Here is a 16,730-nt window from a genome sequence, read left to right on the forward strand (position 1 = left end):
GTGCTTCGGCAGTAGGGCCTTCCTGTTATCCAGTCATGTGAACAAGTTTTCATTCTAAATGATGAATTTGTATTTATTTGATCCAAATACAGGAAATTCTTATTGCACTTGAAATATTGGATGGGAATATATCAAATGCATAATTGACAGTGGCTTACAGAGTTTTAGTATGACTTTTAAATACATCTACTAACTAGAACTTCTGTATCAAGGCAAGAAACACCCATGTGGCACTCAAATTAATGATTCCTGATGGACATCCCTCTCCAAAAAATTAATTACCTTGTCACTGGATCCAGTTTTGCTTTCAGTCTCCACAATATTCTCTGCCACACAGCTCCATAATTCTTTACAAAGTGTGAAAAAGCAGGAGTTTATTGATTTTATAATGCATTTTTGATTTGTTGATTGTTTCGCTGGTTGGCCATATTTCTTTTAGAAGTAGTGGGACACTGAGTGAAGGACCAGAGCTATTTGGACTATTTAGTATGAAAAGAGATAACCAGTTAATATACAGTATTCCCCTATTTTGCCTGTTTCCTAATTTTTATTTACCTTTCACACCCCTGCTGAACATTAGGCATATTCAGAAAATTATCTGAAGAAAGAAAAATTACTGAGAGGTCCCTTCCCAAGTGTTAATACTTATGTAACTCTAAGTAAAATTTTCTTAAGATTTGCATTAATTACACCTAGAAAGAGTCATGAACAGACTCAGTTCTACACTAATCCTATACCTCAGCCTACTCAAAGGCACTTTTGTCCACTGGATGCCAGTGTTGTTACACAGAAACGCAACTAAGCCCATGTTTTCATAAAGATAGAGTACTTGAATGAATTCAATATTGGAAACCTAATTATTTTCTGAGCAGGTACTGGAGGATTCAATGGCATATTAATTTAAAAATCATTTTAGACTTCAGCTTTCAGATATTTGAATTCATCCAAGCTTTTTAAATATTTATAAATACTGTACATTTGTGACTAACTGCCTTTCCACAATACCTTAGATGTTGCTAATTATTATAGCAGGAATAGTAAGATGGGTAAAGTATTACTAATTAAGTACAGTAGGTGATTTGTAAGAGCCCAGGCTAAGTTTGTAGAGGAGGGGGCAAAGTTTGTCACTATAACTTGAAGTCACCAATAAACCTTTATACTTCTTGGTCTTTTTCAGTATATCTGTACAGGGCTTTTTTAAAAAGCATTGCAATGGTAATTGAAATGGTTATAAGGCTTTTAAGAAAACATGGAGTTTCAAAAACAGCTTGTAAAAGGCCCTCACAGTTGACTGGACTCTGAATACAGAGTTGTGTGTGCATATTTTCACAAGGTTTGTAATCACATATAGCAGAGTAAAGGAACAAACAGGACCAAACTATGTGGTTCAGACCTAGTCCCACATAGTGACCAATTATCCTTTTAAGTAGATTAATTCTCTTTTGGAAAAAAATGTTACATTACTCATTTTCTTTTGTTTGAAAGGCAGGAAAACAGAATTAAAGCAAAAATTAGATATTTGCTACCCATTTGAGAAGAGTAATAAAAATGAATTGTATTACATGTTGTATTCAATTTGGACTCAAGATTGCATGTCTAATTTTTCAAGACTTATTGTATTAGCAGTAGGTCAGTTTGGTGTTTCAGGCCCTCAAGCTGTTATTAGACTGTAAAAATCAGAATCTGTTACTTGCTGACGCATGCAGATGTAAGTACTGATTTGCTCATTGACAGAAAAATTTAAATTTAAGAACTCAAGTCAAAACTTGGTTTTGAAAATTGCACTTAGTAATACTTAACAGTTGTTGACCAGGAAACTATTTGCTACAGGTAACCACTAAATATATCTTTCCAAGTACCATGCTGAGTCATTAAATCCAATCACTCTCTCCATCTAGTTTGCAACTGTGTGCATGGAGTATGCAACAGTGGAATTACAGGAGATGGAAGATGCAATTGCTTGTCTGGATACCAAGGTCTCAGCTGTGATCAACGTAAGTAGTCTGTTTTCTATATAAGATACATTCTACTGCTCTAATAGATTTTGAATTGGTAAGTACAGACAACCAAGCATACAATCAAACTCAAATCCTACTTATGAGCTGCCATAACCATTATCACCCCTTCAATAGCAATAGCAGTAGGATTTATGATCTGCAGATCAGGAGAATTTTCAGCTAGTAAACTGGAGGATAGAGTGTCTCCTGGCATAATATGCAGACACAGCTTAATCTGTCACCCTCTGTCCCTCAGCAATAGCTGAATGCAAGGCATTGCAGTGCCCTGCAAACTCAAGATGCACTACCTCGGGCGAGGATGGCAGAAGACTGCAATGCACATGTCTACCCAACTACCACGGAGATGGTACAAAATGTGAACGTGAGTAATTTTCATCTACACTAAGTTTTTTGGAAACAGCAACATTAATATTTTAGTTCACATACTGAGTACACTTTTGAAACAAATCTCACCATCATCATGACTTAACTGTTCTCCAGTGCATTTCCCAAAGCAATCTGAGATACACAAACCAGATTCCTTCTGGATAAAACTAAACACTAAAGTACACTCCAGAGGCACATCAGTCCAAAAATCAGACAAAAGCTAGTAATGCATAGTGCTTTGAAATGCATATTGTGGATGCTAGGTCATCAGTGCTTACAAATCCACTCCTATCACATCACTTGCTAAAGTCTGACTTCAGTTTTCTTTCATAAAAATCAACAACATCAAGCAAGGGTCTGTACTGACTGACTATCCATCATATGTTGGCTCAATTTTATCATTAAGCATAAACTCCATAGAAAAGCTCAGTTCAGCTTTCCTGTTTTCCATGAAACAAAGATAATAATCTCAGCTAGAATAAAAAATCTGCCATAAAGTTTTTCTCATAGGTTTGTCAACATGCTGCTGAATACTCAACCGTATTGCAAGAACCCAGATTTTATTTCTTCTGCTTACAGTATATCTTGCAGCTTCAATTCCTCCTTCTAGACAAATTTCAGTGAAGAATAAAAGGCTGTATCTGAAGCTGGAAACATATTTAGTAAATGTTCACTTGGAAAACCAGAAGTCCTTCTTATTCTATCCAAGAATATTTACAGTATATAATTCAATCCTCTCAGTCTTGAATGCGTACCATCCTTTCTGAGCACTCTTGAATACCACCTAAGAGGAGGACTTCAGAAAGTGACTCCTCAGGGAATGCAAAGTCCTACTGACAGGCAGCATAGACAAGCAACCAGCAGAGAAGGATGCTAGTATTCTTACCCCCCACGTTTTGTAGTGATGCAGTCCATGACAATATTGTTCCTCTGCCCAAATACCTTCAAATACTGGGATCATCTGTGGCTTAAGTCAGTGTTACACATCTGACTAGCTGATAGAGGACAAACAGCTCTAGGACAATGAGGAATGTAACAGAGGACAGCAGTAGTTGCTTCAGACTCAGCTTGGAAGTGGTATTGTTCCTGAACAATTTGAGTTTATGAATGTCTATGTATGCGATTTTACACTGGAGCAGAAGAGAAGTCTTGACAGAATGAAGCTGAGCATTGCCAATTCTCCCAGTCCCAGTTGAGGGGAACAAAGAGGAGGACAAGAGGAGAAGACAATGAGTATCACCACCTTTTTGTTCACTCAGGGGCCTACCACCTTCCAGCTTCAGTGTGTGCTGAACTGGACACAAAGATGTGTGAAGAAGCATTGCTGAATTATGAACAAGAACAAATAATGCCATTGCCTTTACAAAACTGGCTTCTGGAAATAGATAGTGAGCTTCTAGTCCAGTCCTGAATCTACAGCAATGTGGAAGACACAACTAAAGAACTTGCTGGCCAGTTTTCCATATAGCTGAATGGTTGACATTATATTGTTTAATTACCGGAAAGAAAACAGTGAAGGCCTATTATATTGAGAAATAGTTTCCAACTGATCTAACACGCACTTAAAGCTTTTACTGACCTTGTATCACCTATCTGGCCTCCTTTGGTTAAAATCCACCAGAGAACAGGGAAATAGATGTGATATTTTAATGAGCACATTATGTGATTGTATTCTGTTTATAACTCAATTTGCCATGTTAAGAGATCATTTCTATACAAAAGCAACAACAGATGGTTGCTATGTTAGTATAAACACATTCCTCCCTTCTATCTTCATGCTGCCACAATACTTTGGACTGGGATGTTATGAGAAGTTGTCATGAGAAGTTTAGTCTACCCGGGCTTTGTTTGGCATGGGGATGTTCCAGTAAATCTTTGTATTCAGTTTTTAGAATGTGGGCCTTAATTCTTTTACCTTTTTTCTTTGTTTTTCCCCTCAAGCTATCAATCCATGCTTTACAAAAGTCTGTGATCCTAATGCCAACTGCACTTACCTTGGACCAAATCATCACAAATGCACCTGTCGAGAAGGTTACAGAGGGGATGGTCAAATCTGCTTGCCTATAGACCCTTGCCAAGTGCTGTATGGGAATTGCCCTGCACAGTCTACCATTTGCATATACGACGGCCCAGGAAAGGTTGGTGTTGAACCGGTGCCCCAGATGTTTCCTGCATCAGCTGCCTAGCAACAAATAACGTTTCATCTCCAAAAAGGAGCCAGAAGTGTACAGGCACAGGTCTCAGGGAGGCCAAAGCCTATTCCTAGCTTAGGCGTAAGCTCTGTAGGTGGCCAGGAGATATCTCCTTTCCCTCTGTATATAGAAGTGTGTGTCAGCCTCTGAAGGTGGGAATGAAAATAGCAGTCTTTTTTTGTAGAATGTTTTGGCTCAAATTTGTCTCACATAAGTGGAGGCACTGAAATGAATCTTCTCGCAGATACATTTTCTGTCTTGACTGCAAGGGACTTGTAGGATCAGTAGGGTCCTTACATAGGTACCATAGATAAACATATCTAAAGTTAGTGTAACTTGAGTCTTTGAGGACTACTGATGAAAGGCATCAGTGTATAGGCTACACATTATTCATGCTGTCAGGAACTGGCTCAGATTTGCGTTGTGCTTCTGCCACTGAAAAAAAGAAGACATCAGAAGGCCATGCTTGTTTTGCCTGTACACCCTATAGAGCAGAAAAAGGAGTCAGTCATCCAGAGCTGTCCTGACTCTCATAGGCAATCAACTTTTTTCACCCAAGTTACATGTGGCCAGTATGCTCAGGCTAGTACGTACTGCTGATATGTCTCACCAGTTAATAATATGCTTTGGCACTTCTTTTTGATAGAGGGAAGTGGAAACAGAGGAAAAAAAGCCTAACCTATCAAAATTGACTTTAAATGTTCTCAGTCACAGAAGTGAATCTAAAGGCTTTATCTACAGGAAAGTTATCTGGGAGTCACTAATTTTCTGAAGTGGATAAAGCCTTGAAGAAAGTTGTATAAATATGGATGGGCTTCATACTTGCATCTGAACACACAAGGTGATTAACTAAGGCTTTGATATTGACTGGTCTTTAATTCTTAGGAGCAGAAAGTATACTGAAATCTCTGCTTTGTGCATGTCTAATTTCTCTCTACCCTCTCCCATCTCTTTGATGCAGTCCCACTGTGAATGCAAGGAGCATTATACAAACTTTGTCCCTGGGAAAGGATGCAGCATGACAGACATCTGTGAAACGAACAACACATGCCACAAAAAAGCTAAATGCTCGATGGTTGCTCCGGGACAGATTACGTGAGTATTTCTTCCTATTAAAGCTTTCACTCAGCTTCTCCCTCCTCATCATAAGCAGACTTAAAACAAATCCAGTGGATGAGCACTTTCCAAAGTTATTATTAATAGTTCTGTTATCAAGGACAAAGGACAACATTTAGTGGCATAAGGATCAACAAAATAGCACATCAGCCCAATAGATAATGCACCATTTTTTAAAAAGGATCAAGACCTGTTTTCTGTTCCTCAGAACAAACAGCATGGTCTGGCTTACAGCTAAAGGCTCTTCCTCTTCAAAATCACAGTAAATGCCTCTTGGCAGAGGTCCCTGGCACATGCTATCCCTTCAGCTGTGCTTGGGCATTGCCTGGGAAAATGTTGTGTGGGCCAGAACCATGCCAGGCAGCATGCTAAAAATTAATCAGCATTAATTACCACAGGACAGTGCTGGAGCCCTGGCCATTTTTAGTGTACTAACCAGGGCATCTGTCCCCCATGCTGTTAAAGTAACACTCGCCTCAGCAGAATCCTCAAAGCACGTGAGAAATTGCACAACTTACAGCAGAATCTCTTTTTCTGTGCAGAAATTTATTTTGCAGATATTAGGAGGAAAGTCCATTTTAACACAAGACTTAACAGTGTTATATCAGTCCAAAAGCTCCAGAAGTGCTGGCTTTTAGGAGCTAAGAATTAGAATGTCAAAGACAAGACAGATCATTAGCCATAAGCTGGCTAACGAATCATTTTATAGATTCACAGACAGAAAGTGTTTGCATCGAAGAGTATACTCATTGCCAGTTCTTGCCTCATCACCCAGCTTATTCTTATAGTGAAAAATTAAAATCACCAGTGTGTAAGCTGTTGTGCATTTCCAACAAGTTTCATTTCTGGAACACAGTGTACTACACAAAATGCACTTTGCTGCCACAATCAGCACACCGGCAGCACCAGGTGTGAAAACTTAAAAGATAGAAGAATATTTCTATCTGAAATCAAGACCAAAATGCAGATTTTCTTGAGTTAAAGATTTTAAACAAAATTCCACAACAGATAAATCAGCTCATTTCTTTCCTAGTTTATCACCAGTTTACTGCAGCAACTCAGTTGTTAACAGCTACGTGTTTACAATTCCAGAATGGGAAAACTAAAAATTTATGATGATAAGGAGAAAAAAAAAGGAAAGAAACAATCCAAATGCCTTGCATGTCATTCATTTCATGACCTCTAACAGCAGACAAACAGACAAACAAACAAAAAGAACACTGAAGGATTAATTTGTATCCCACATCCTATCTATTGAGCAAAAAAGTGAAATGCCATGAATAGTTTCCAGATAAGGTGAATCCAATTATGAAAGAGAAACTTTGCAAAGAAAATAATTGATTGGTAAGTGTGGGCACAGTAAATTGTCTCTGATACACATGACACCGTTTTTGTTGCAGCCCCAGATTTTAAATGCATTTGGGATTTGAGGCTAGGCATGGGCCTTATTTGGATTTCCTTTTTTCTGTTTATTTTTTGTTTGTTTGTTTGTTTTTGCTTGCTTGCTTGTTGTTTTTTTTTTTTTAATTTCTTCTAAAACAGAGTTGTAACAAAGTCCACAAACGTGTTTTTTCCTTTCCACTTTTTTTTTTTTTCCATTAAAGACTCAGTTGCACTGTTAGCTTCCTACATATAATTACTTCTGCTTTCCCTAGAATCAAATGATCTGTACAGGAATAAATCTCATACACAAAGATGTAGAAAAGACAAACATCTATGGTTTGTGAACATAACACAGCAACCCAATGGAAAATCAAGGCTGTCTACTTCTGTTCTCAAATAGATCTTTTCTGAGTGAGTGCTGACACTTTCTACAGCACTGCTTCAGCAAGCAATTACACACAGCCTCGCCCAGAAGCTGTGAAGTCTTGGCTGGTGCAGAATTACACTGCTTGTGAGACCATAACATCTCTGCTTGTCATGCAGAACTGGCTTTCCCTCATCCAGCTTCCATTATTTTCTATTCTAATACCACTCTTATTTTACCTCTGACTCTGCTTTCAATGAGAAATTAGTAGCTTCATAAAGTAAAATTTTATATAGAAAGTTGAGTTTCCCTTGTTTAGAAAAGTTACAATTCTGCTTCCTGTCCCAGTTAGACTGGGGAATTGTCACATCAGCTCTTTTCCTATACTGTCCATGCATTGTATCTTGAGAATATCAAACAGGTTAAAGTACACAGTGTATTCAATGCAAAACATAATCATATGAAGCATCAGTTGCAAACCAGATTCTCCAGACAAACAAGATAAAACTCATCTAGTCAGTCACATATATTTACAATGCTTTTAGGCTACTATTTTTACAAAGGTCTGGAAGGAGCCAAAGCTTGAACCTCTTGGCCAAAATGCCACTTAAAAGTCCTCTGAATCTAAATGCAACCCTACTGCAGGAACTGTGGGAATTTTAGAATGAGATCACTATAATCAAGAATATACCTGTGGTAAAGACCATTTCTGTCCAGACGTAAGATACCTAGCTAGTAAATAGGACCTGGAATCGGGTTGATATTACTGTGGGGTGTAATTAAAAACGATTAGGTCATTATTTATATAAAGAAGTTCTTCCTGTTGCGTAGGTTAATGTTCCTGCTTTAATTATGCCTTTAGGAAAAAAAAGTCTAGAAAGGTGAATCATTATTAATAGGGCTTGTATGAATAATGAACAAGCTAGAGACGTGATTAGGAAAGGCGCTATTATAAGCCAGTGTTTGGCAGCACATAACATAGTTGTTTAGCCTCCTAAATATAGTTAGAATATCTTTCTGTGTGTGCTACACGTTGACAAGTGCCTGCTTTAATTTTAGTACTGAAGATGAGTAGATCACAGAGCTGACACCTCCAACCAGTCCCATAGGCACAGCACTTCTGAAGAGTGCAACAGAAATTGATGAGATTGGCGTAAAACTGTAGGTGTTGAGACAGATACAAGATCAATGCACAAGCAAGCCTGAGTTGCTTGTTGAAAATCAAAAGCATTTGTACCCATCATCACTTAAGAACAAGCACATTTCAACCACGTTGACAATCAGCAACTTCTTCCCCACCTCTCTTGTGACACAGAGACTTTAATGATCTTAAAATCCAATTTCCATGACACTTTTCCACCACTCATGAGACGGAAAATGTCAAGTTAACATTTGGGGTTGTTCTTCCATTAATTTCCTTTAGATTTTGCCTTGGCTGAAACACATTACCTTATACACAGAGCACATCCAGACAGCAACGCTGCTGAGGTCATCTCAAGGCAGTGCTGATAATTCTTATGGGTGCTGATGCTGCCCCAGAAGTCTGTTGTATAACACTGACACCTCCCAGAGACTCCAAGGGACACCAGAATTTTTAGGTGACATGATCTTGCCAGTGCAAAGACAGCAGCAGCATGAAGTATACATCTGAAAAAGCGTGAGATTTCATGCTACTTCTTCATTCAGAAGAATGAGAAGGCTGAAACACCAGTTTTGTTGCCCAAAATGTCTGTGTCACTCAAAAAGCAGTTTAACAAACACAGCCACTTCGCTTTATTGAGAGAACTGACAACCTGGTCTGCCTTGTCTACCAGAGGGGCACAAACATTTATCAAAAGGATTGATTAACTGCTTTAGCATCCCCTTTATGTGTAACTACTATTATCCTGTTGAGCCCGACATAGTGGCTGGAGGCTTTACATGACCTCTTTGCCACTGTGAGGGTGGCAGCCCACAGTCATAACCTTCCCTTGTCTGTGGGCAGGGGGACTGAGTAGACTTCTAGACTCTTGTAACCAGCATGTCCAGAAACCCCAGAGGGTCCTCTACACAGCCAACGGTGCCACACAGCCAAACCCCAATCATAGTGGCCCTGCAAGGTGAACACCACTAACATACTGCTACTTTCTGGCCCACTGACAAAAGACCATCCTAACTGGAAAGTGGCCACCATGCTTCTACACACATCTACAAGCATAATACACTGAGATCGCCAGCCAAAATTGTTTAATCAGGAAGGGTTTAAGAGTATCTTTGTGGCAAAGGGATACTGTTTCACATTCATTATGCTTCCTAGATGAGGCTTATTAAAATCCATAGAAAAGGCTACAAGAATAAAAGGAGTTTACAGCTGGCAAGTGATGAAATAACAAATTAATATAGTTATCCAACAAATGACACATACAGCATCCTATCACCAAATGGTACCTTATTTTTGCTGAAGCAGAGTTGTGAAACTAAAATGGTTGTTCCTAAGTATGCCCTTCAGAGAAGTAAACATGCTTAGCATGCTTAGCTAGAGCCCCACTGACTCCACAGTGCATCAACACACAGCTGAAAGGGCAATCCCTTCCCAGGTGTACGTGCCAGAGGGGCTCTGTGGGGAATGGATTTGTTTGCTATGGAAACATCATGGAGCGCCTCCAAGACCTGAACACAGAAGCAGGAGGACGGTGGCAAGGCAAGCTAACATCTGCCCTAGCACTCATGGGTAAGTGACCACATGCACCAGTCATCTCCTCTTGGGTTATTTTGCTTGTATTCATCAAAAAGCCATGATTCATGATCCCTCAAAATGAGTGTTTCAAGCTCAGTGCATTTATATTTTCCAGCATAAATTTGACATGCTCCATTATCCTTGTCTTAGGAAAGTATTTTATTATCATACTAAGGCATGGGAGAAGCTTCTGCAGCCACTCATTAACACTTTTAGGTACATGACTTTAGGAACTAACCCGTGTTATCACACGCTATGTAATAATGAATTTACATTCATCATACCATAAGACCCAAAGCCACCAAGGCCGTTGTCATGCATGTCATCAAATTGTACATATCATATGATAACATATCAGATAAAGACAGTGACAGTCAATAGGTGGGGGGAAAAAATCTATTTAAGTTAGATTGTAAGCATACGCTCAAGGTCCAAATGCAGATCCAAGTACTTCCTGCAATTGAATTTGTTGCTTAGGACAAATAGAATCCTATAATCAGATGAGCTGCAAAACCCTGGTATGTATGAGGTTTGGAAGTATGCCAGAGGAGTAAGAGGAGGAAACGGACCAGAAAGCAGTAAGCAGGAAGGATGATGGCAGTGGAAAAAAACTGCTGGTAGCAAGACTAACGTTTTGGAAATCAGGACAGACAACTGCTGTGCATCTGTGAACAAATTCCGTTTTCTTGGGAAATGAAAAGCAAATTATTTGCAAACTCTCAAATAGAAGGGTAAAAAATATTGAAGAAAAAAGAAAGGATTCTTTTATTTGGCTGAGTCATTCACCTCGCCAAAGATTTTTGTATCTGTTCATAATTGTGTCATAATATAAAAAATCCTTGTGAAGAGAACATAACTGTATTCACTATCTTCTGCTGCAATGTCAAAAATATGAGACCTGAGCAAATACTGCTAGAATAAAGATGGATCTTTGAAATAGAGTAAAAATCCTACAAAGCTGGTCAAGGGCAAAACCTGGCAATTGCCTTCATATTCAGCACTTGAAAACAGAAATTGACTGCCTAGGTTGCATTTTTTTCTGTACTTCACCATTTGTGTCAGAAAAGTGCCTGGCATTCTGGATGTCACCATTTTTCAACAACAGCAATCCAAATGTTATGTTCTTTGGTTAAATTTTGAGCTTGAATATGCCATATGATTTACAAACCAGCAGCTAAAGACGTGTTAAGCAAGCGGGTTATTTTGCAGTACATTCTCTCCACATTAATGTCTTTCAAAAACTAAGAATATACAGCAGAACAGTCCACGTTGTGTTGCAAGATAGAGTAATAATTTCAAGATATATCCTCTATTATACCATACCCATAATATCTATGAAGATTTTGTTCACTTCTAATTTTAATCCTCTGGAAAACGATCCCATTATTAGAAATATGTAATGGCTTCAGCTACAGACTCAGTAGGCTCATCAGACTGTCTTGGAAATGGAAATACCATCTGGATAGCAAACAAATTCTAATTAATACTCAATGCATCAGCTTTTATTACTAGCTATGTGTTTGCAGTTGTTTGCATTCCCAGCAGGTTGTCAGCAGCAGATCCCTCACCCCAAAAAAGCCCGAACTGATACGAGGCAGGAAGCTGCTTCCCTGCAAAGGCACAGCTCTAAAGATGCACTGTTCTCATGGCCATCACCCTGGTTTGCATGTTGTGAATTCCAGGGTACCAAAAATGTTCCGAGCATTTTGCTTAATCCTGGGTCACACACACAGTAGCACCTGGATTTCATATGCCAACTACTTCTCATCTTTCAACAACTCAGATTTTAGAATCTTAAATTAACATTTAACAATCACAGATACTACTCTTGCTTATATTCTATCCTTGTGTTCCCCATATTCATTTATCTTATTTTCTTCTTTCCTCATCAGAAAATGTCTATGAGTGGCCACTGAGCAGCCTGGGACCCTTTACCGTATTTGTACCAACAAACAGAGGACTCAAAGGTACCAATGTAAGTAAAAAGCAGTGAGAATTTTGAAGAAGAGGGATTTAGCTCCTTCAGAAATCTGACTTTTTTGATTCAACAGATTCAGAGGAAATTTTTGCTCTAATCTACTTCTGGCTCACCTTTCAATCTTAGAGTCCAGACATTGTCTTTTTCCTACTTGAAAGAAAAGCAGAATAATTTAGTCAATCAAAGTAGGATGCAGACATGTTTTGAGTAAGAAAGAAGTGGTCTGATTTTCAAAATGCTTAACATCCACTACCTTCCACTGAAAGGCAGGACAACTTTGGAGGACCTTACTGCTTATGCAGGAGCATATAGGTAGGATGTGAACTGAAAACAAGAGACCTCTGCTTGGTTCAGACTCTATTATTTCACTTCAGAAGAAAACATGTCATTTCAGAATTTAACAGTTAGAGGGAAAAAAATAAACATTCATTCTGAGACTCTTTTTTGGAAGAAGACTGTATTGAAATTAACCTTTGTTTTTTTGTTTTTGTAGATAAAGGACCTTCTGAATAACAACCTGAAAGCACAGTACTTTGTGAAACTCCATGTAATCGCTGGTCAGTTGAATACCACTAGCTTGAATAATACTGATATAATATATACTTTGACTGGCAAGTCAGGAGAGATATCAAGGGGAGAGAAGGTAGGTGAACTTCCAGCCTAATCAGCAAGGATACTAGTTCACGTTTTTAATTCAACAAGGAGTATAAAAGGTTTGTTCTCACTGAGATATCAGGTTGCAGAAACTTGAAATCTCACTGGAAAATTTGCCTCTAATATCAGTGAAAACTAAAGTTACTTTTGGAATTGCACCACTGCAGAAGGCTCTAAAATTAAATGATCTTAAATCTGCTGGCACAACTGACAGAGCCAGGGAGGCATTCAAAAAGCCCAAATAAACTCAGAGGTGGTATGGAAGGGAAAAATCATAGAATCAATAAGTTTGGAATGACTAATAAGACCATCTAATCCAACCATCAACCCATGCCTTAACCTCTCAAATCCCACTGTTTGTGCTAGAAACGTGCATGTACTGCTCACACAGAGCAATCACCAACTGCATTGCAGAGTCTACCTTCCTTTGAGCATCAGCCCAGACATTTTTTGAATTATGCAGGAAAGAGAAACGTTCAACACAAGTAAAATTCACATGGCAGTTTATCATGAAAAATATGGAGTAAAGTTCATTGAAACCCACTTTATTCAACATCTGCAAAAATTGGGGCAGTCTGATGCCACAGTTCATTTCTGAAGCTGACAAAACATTTTATGCTCTAGAACTATTGTTCTTGGCCCACTGTCCTTTAATAGCTTGAGCCTGTGTGAAGGCTGAAATCATGTATTTTTCACATTTTTCTAGTAAGCCAGTGACATCTAAGAAAAGAGATCTGTTTTCTTTCTTTAACGGTTATGCATTCCATTTGTAACAGGAAAATATCATTGCTGTCTGAGGCCCATCAGCTTCCTGCAGGCTTCAGTACAATGCACTATCAGCAATATTTTGTTGTTTTAAACATACATATAATATAAGGAAATGGATTGTAGTCCCTTAAGATTACAGGACTTGACCAATTCACTACAACCACATTCTGAACCATTTCCTGACAGACTTTTATTAGTAGCAGCCATCAGAGCCCTTTCAGGTATACTGCTCCCAGCTTGTTCCCTTGGCCTTGCTTCTCTTATGAACTTTGTTATTTTGAAACAAAATAACATGGTCCCAATCCAAACTCAAAGGATTTTTTTTCCATTTCCTTGATAGGTATTAGAAGCAATCTTTAGCCCCCCCAGATTTAGATCACCCAGTTGCTGGTAATGGAAGGGGATGTTAGATACTATTCAACATGCACAGTCCCATTCCGTAATAAAAGTTCACTACCCACTGCCTCACTTCTTTTAGGATAATCAACTAAGAATTAGAATCCAGGGAGGAAGAAGGAAAGGAAAACTTTTGCAAGGCAATATTATTGCTTCCAATGGCATTTTGCATATTGTTGACAAAGCCATGGACAACATGGAGCCAACGTTTGGAAGCAACAAAGAGGTAAGGAGGAAGCTATATCTGTGTGATGTTGGACTTTCTTTTACAATAGTTTCTTGTTCATTTAATGCAAAGAATGACTGACAGCAGCTAGAGAAACTCTGTTATGCCAGCATGCATCAAGTCAGAGAGACAACATTCAATGTGAAAAGTAGCAATGTAATTTCTACACCAGGCAAACCTTTTCCACCAAGCTGGATCATCGTCATGGTTCTACTCAATGCATCTGAGTTGTTCATTCACACTCTGTGCATTCAACTGAACAGAATAACTAAATTAAACAAACTAAAACAAGGAATATTTGCACAGATTCCTGGCAAACTTGTGTTCAAATCAGCAACACCTCAAAGACTAAAATTCAGAAACTTATCAATTTGAATGCTTTGGGTTTTTTTGGTGCTCTGCATTCAGTTCTCAAAGAATGCAAATATTTTCTTTTTTTGTACTTTTCCATTGGAAATACAGAAATAATACCCTGTCAAACACACACACCTTTTACATGTTCTGTGAACCTACCATTTTCAGAACTATGACAGACACTAACTCTAAGCCAGCATAACAATGAGGACAAGAAGGCACTGTCATTTCAGCTGCTTACAGACACTGCAATCACTCAAAAATTAAAGAAACCCAAATACGTTCAGATGTGTAATAACTGAGACCCAAACCGATTCAGAAAGTAACTTATAAAATTGGAATTCATTCTATGTAATCTATCTAAAATATATTCTGTATTCATCCTATTTCAGGAAACCATAATGTCAGTGCTTCAAGACAATGGAAGATACAGCCAATTTGCATCTTTGATAGAGGTAAGGATCAAGATAAGCAGTTCCATAAAGATATCTTATAATGATTTCCAAAAATAATATGCAAATTTCACTTTCATTTTTAAATCAAAACAGAAAACTGGCCTGGGAATGGATTTACAGCAGGAGAACAGACCTTATACAGTCTTTGTTCCAAGTAACGATGCTCTGAGTAATATGAAAGCTGAGGATCTGGATTACCTGCTTTCTACAGAGGTACAGTCTTTCTATAGCACAAACTCACCAGAGAGGCTTAGAGAATAGAAGTACGTGGAATGTATAGTAGATTCATAAATACGTATAATTCCATCTTTAGTATTCATTTACACTAAGTTCCCATAATCAAGTTTTAAGCCATCTTGAAAAAAGATCAAGATACCTAGAGAGGAATAGGATTTGGGATCACATCTGAAGTGATTGTGGCTCCAAACCACTTCCCTGCTCCCTTGCTCTCGCCCTGACCACCACTTGGGAAAGTCCCAAACCCAGACCTAGGATGTGTTACCTCAGCTGGGAATAACTGATGGGAGTGAGTGCCACAAGAGCACTACAAACTGGGGATTACCACTTGTGGGGTCCTGTGGGGTTCTGGGATCATCATATCCACAGGGTACCTCCTTGCCATTGCTGATGGAATCACAAGTCTTTGGGGGCTGAAGGTGTACCTCTGGATATACCAGGGATGGTTTACAACACTTAGATGATTTAGGAGCAAGGGCAAGGACCAGTAGGGCACAAGGCACAAGTTAAGCATTACCACTGACGCAGAAGTTACCAATTCCAGTGATGATGCAGTTCTCAGCTCCATGCTCTCACATGGACCAGGTTGGGTTTGCATTACTCACACAGTGCTAAAAAAATCCTCTTTCTTGCTCTTGTAGGGTTCACTGAAGCTACTGGAGCTGGTCCGATACCACACTGTTTCCAATGCTGAGGTGAGTGTGGATGCTTCTTAGATTGAGAGCTCAAGAGAACTTTTGGCAGGAGTTTTCCAAGAACAACCTCCTCCAGTGCAACCTACAGAAAAGCTTCAAAGGAGAGAGGTGGTGCCTCTGCCTTTTCTAAGGGCAGACATTTCCACAGATCTCTAAGGATGCAATCACAGCGATATTTAGGGAGAGGTGATAACTTTGCTTAAACTGGATTCTACAGAGGAGGATAAATTAATGTCCTAGTCATAGAATCATAGAATCGCCAAGTTTGGAAAAGACCTCCAAGATCATCTACCAGTCCAACCATCCACCCACCATCAATATTTCCCCAGTATGTCATGTCCCTTAGTGCCATATCTGAATGTTTATTGAAAACTGAGACTGAGACTGACTTCACCACCTCCCTGGGCAGTCCATTCCAGAGTCTGATCATTCTTTCAGAGAATGAATGTTTCCTAATATCCAACCTGAACTGCTCCTGGTGCAACTTGAGGCCACCCCTCTCTTCCTATAGCTAGTTACACGGGAGAAGAGGCTGACCCCCACCTCTCTACCACCTCCTTTCAGGTTGTTGTAAAGGGCAATAAGGTCTCCCCTGAGCCTCCTCTTCTCCAGACTGAACAACCCTAGTTCCCTCAGCTGCTCCCCATCAGACTTGTGCTCCAGACCCCTCACAGCTCCTTGGCCCATCTCTGAGCACTCCCCAGGGCCTCAGTGTCTTTCCTGTAGAGAAGGGCCCCAAACTAAACAGTATTCAAGGTGCAGCCTCACCAGAGTTGAGTATAAGGGGATCACCTCCCTGTTGCCACTGGCTA

The 16,730-nt window shown here is 39.2% G+C and overlaps 1 protein-coding gene across 1 annotated transcript in view; it reads left to right on the top strand.

Moving 5' to 3' along the window:
* STAB2 (stabilin 2) overlaps positions 1-16,730 on the top strand; it is a 77,579-nt gene that overhangs the window by 10,705 nt on the left and 50,144 nt on the right. The window contains exons 6-16 of the mRNA XM_052668772.1: positions 1,899-1,994; positions 2,254-2,379; positions 4,326-4,522; positions 5,538-5,671; positions 10,016-10,149; positions 12,048-12,130; positions 12,627-12,776; positions 14,034-14,177; positions 14,924-14,986; positions 15,080-15,199; positions 15,865-15,918. Coding sequence (XP_052524732.1) covers positions 1,899-1,994; positions 2,254-2,379; positions 4,326-4,522; positions 5,538-5,671; positions 10,016-10,149; positions 12,048-12,130; positions 12,627-12,776; positions 14,034-14,177; positions 14,924-14,986; positions 15,080-15,199; positions 15,865-15,918 — 1,301 coding nt within the window. The remainder of the gene's footprint in view (positions 1-1,898; positions 1,995-2,253; positions 2,380-4,325; positions 4,523-5,537; positions 5,672-10,015; positions 10,150-12,047; positions 12,131-12,626; positions 12,777-14,033; positions 14,178-14,923; positions 14,987-15,079; positions 15,200-15,864; positions 15,919-16,730) is intronic.

This window comes from Tympanuchus pallidicinctus, unplaced genomic scaffold (genome assembly GCF_026119805.1).
Source record: "Tympanuchus pallidicinctus isolate F22 unplaced genomic scaffold, pur_lepc_1.0 scaffold8, whole genome shotgun sequence".
NCBI lineage: Eukaryota > Metazoa > Chordata > Aves > Galliformes > Phasianidae > Tympanuchus > Tympanuchus pallidicinctus.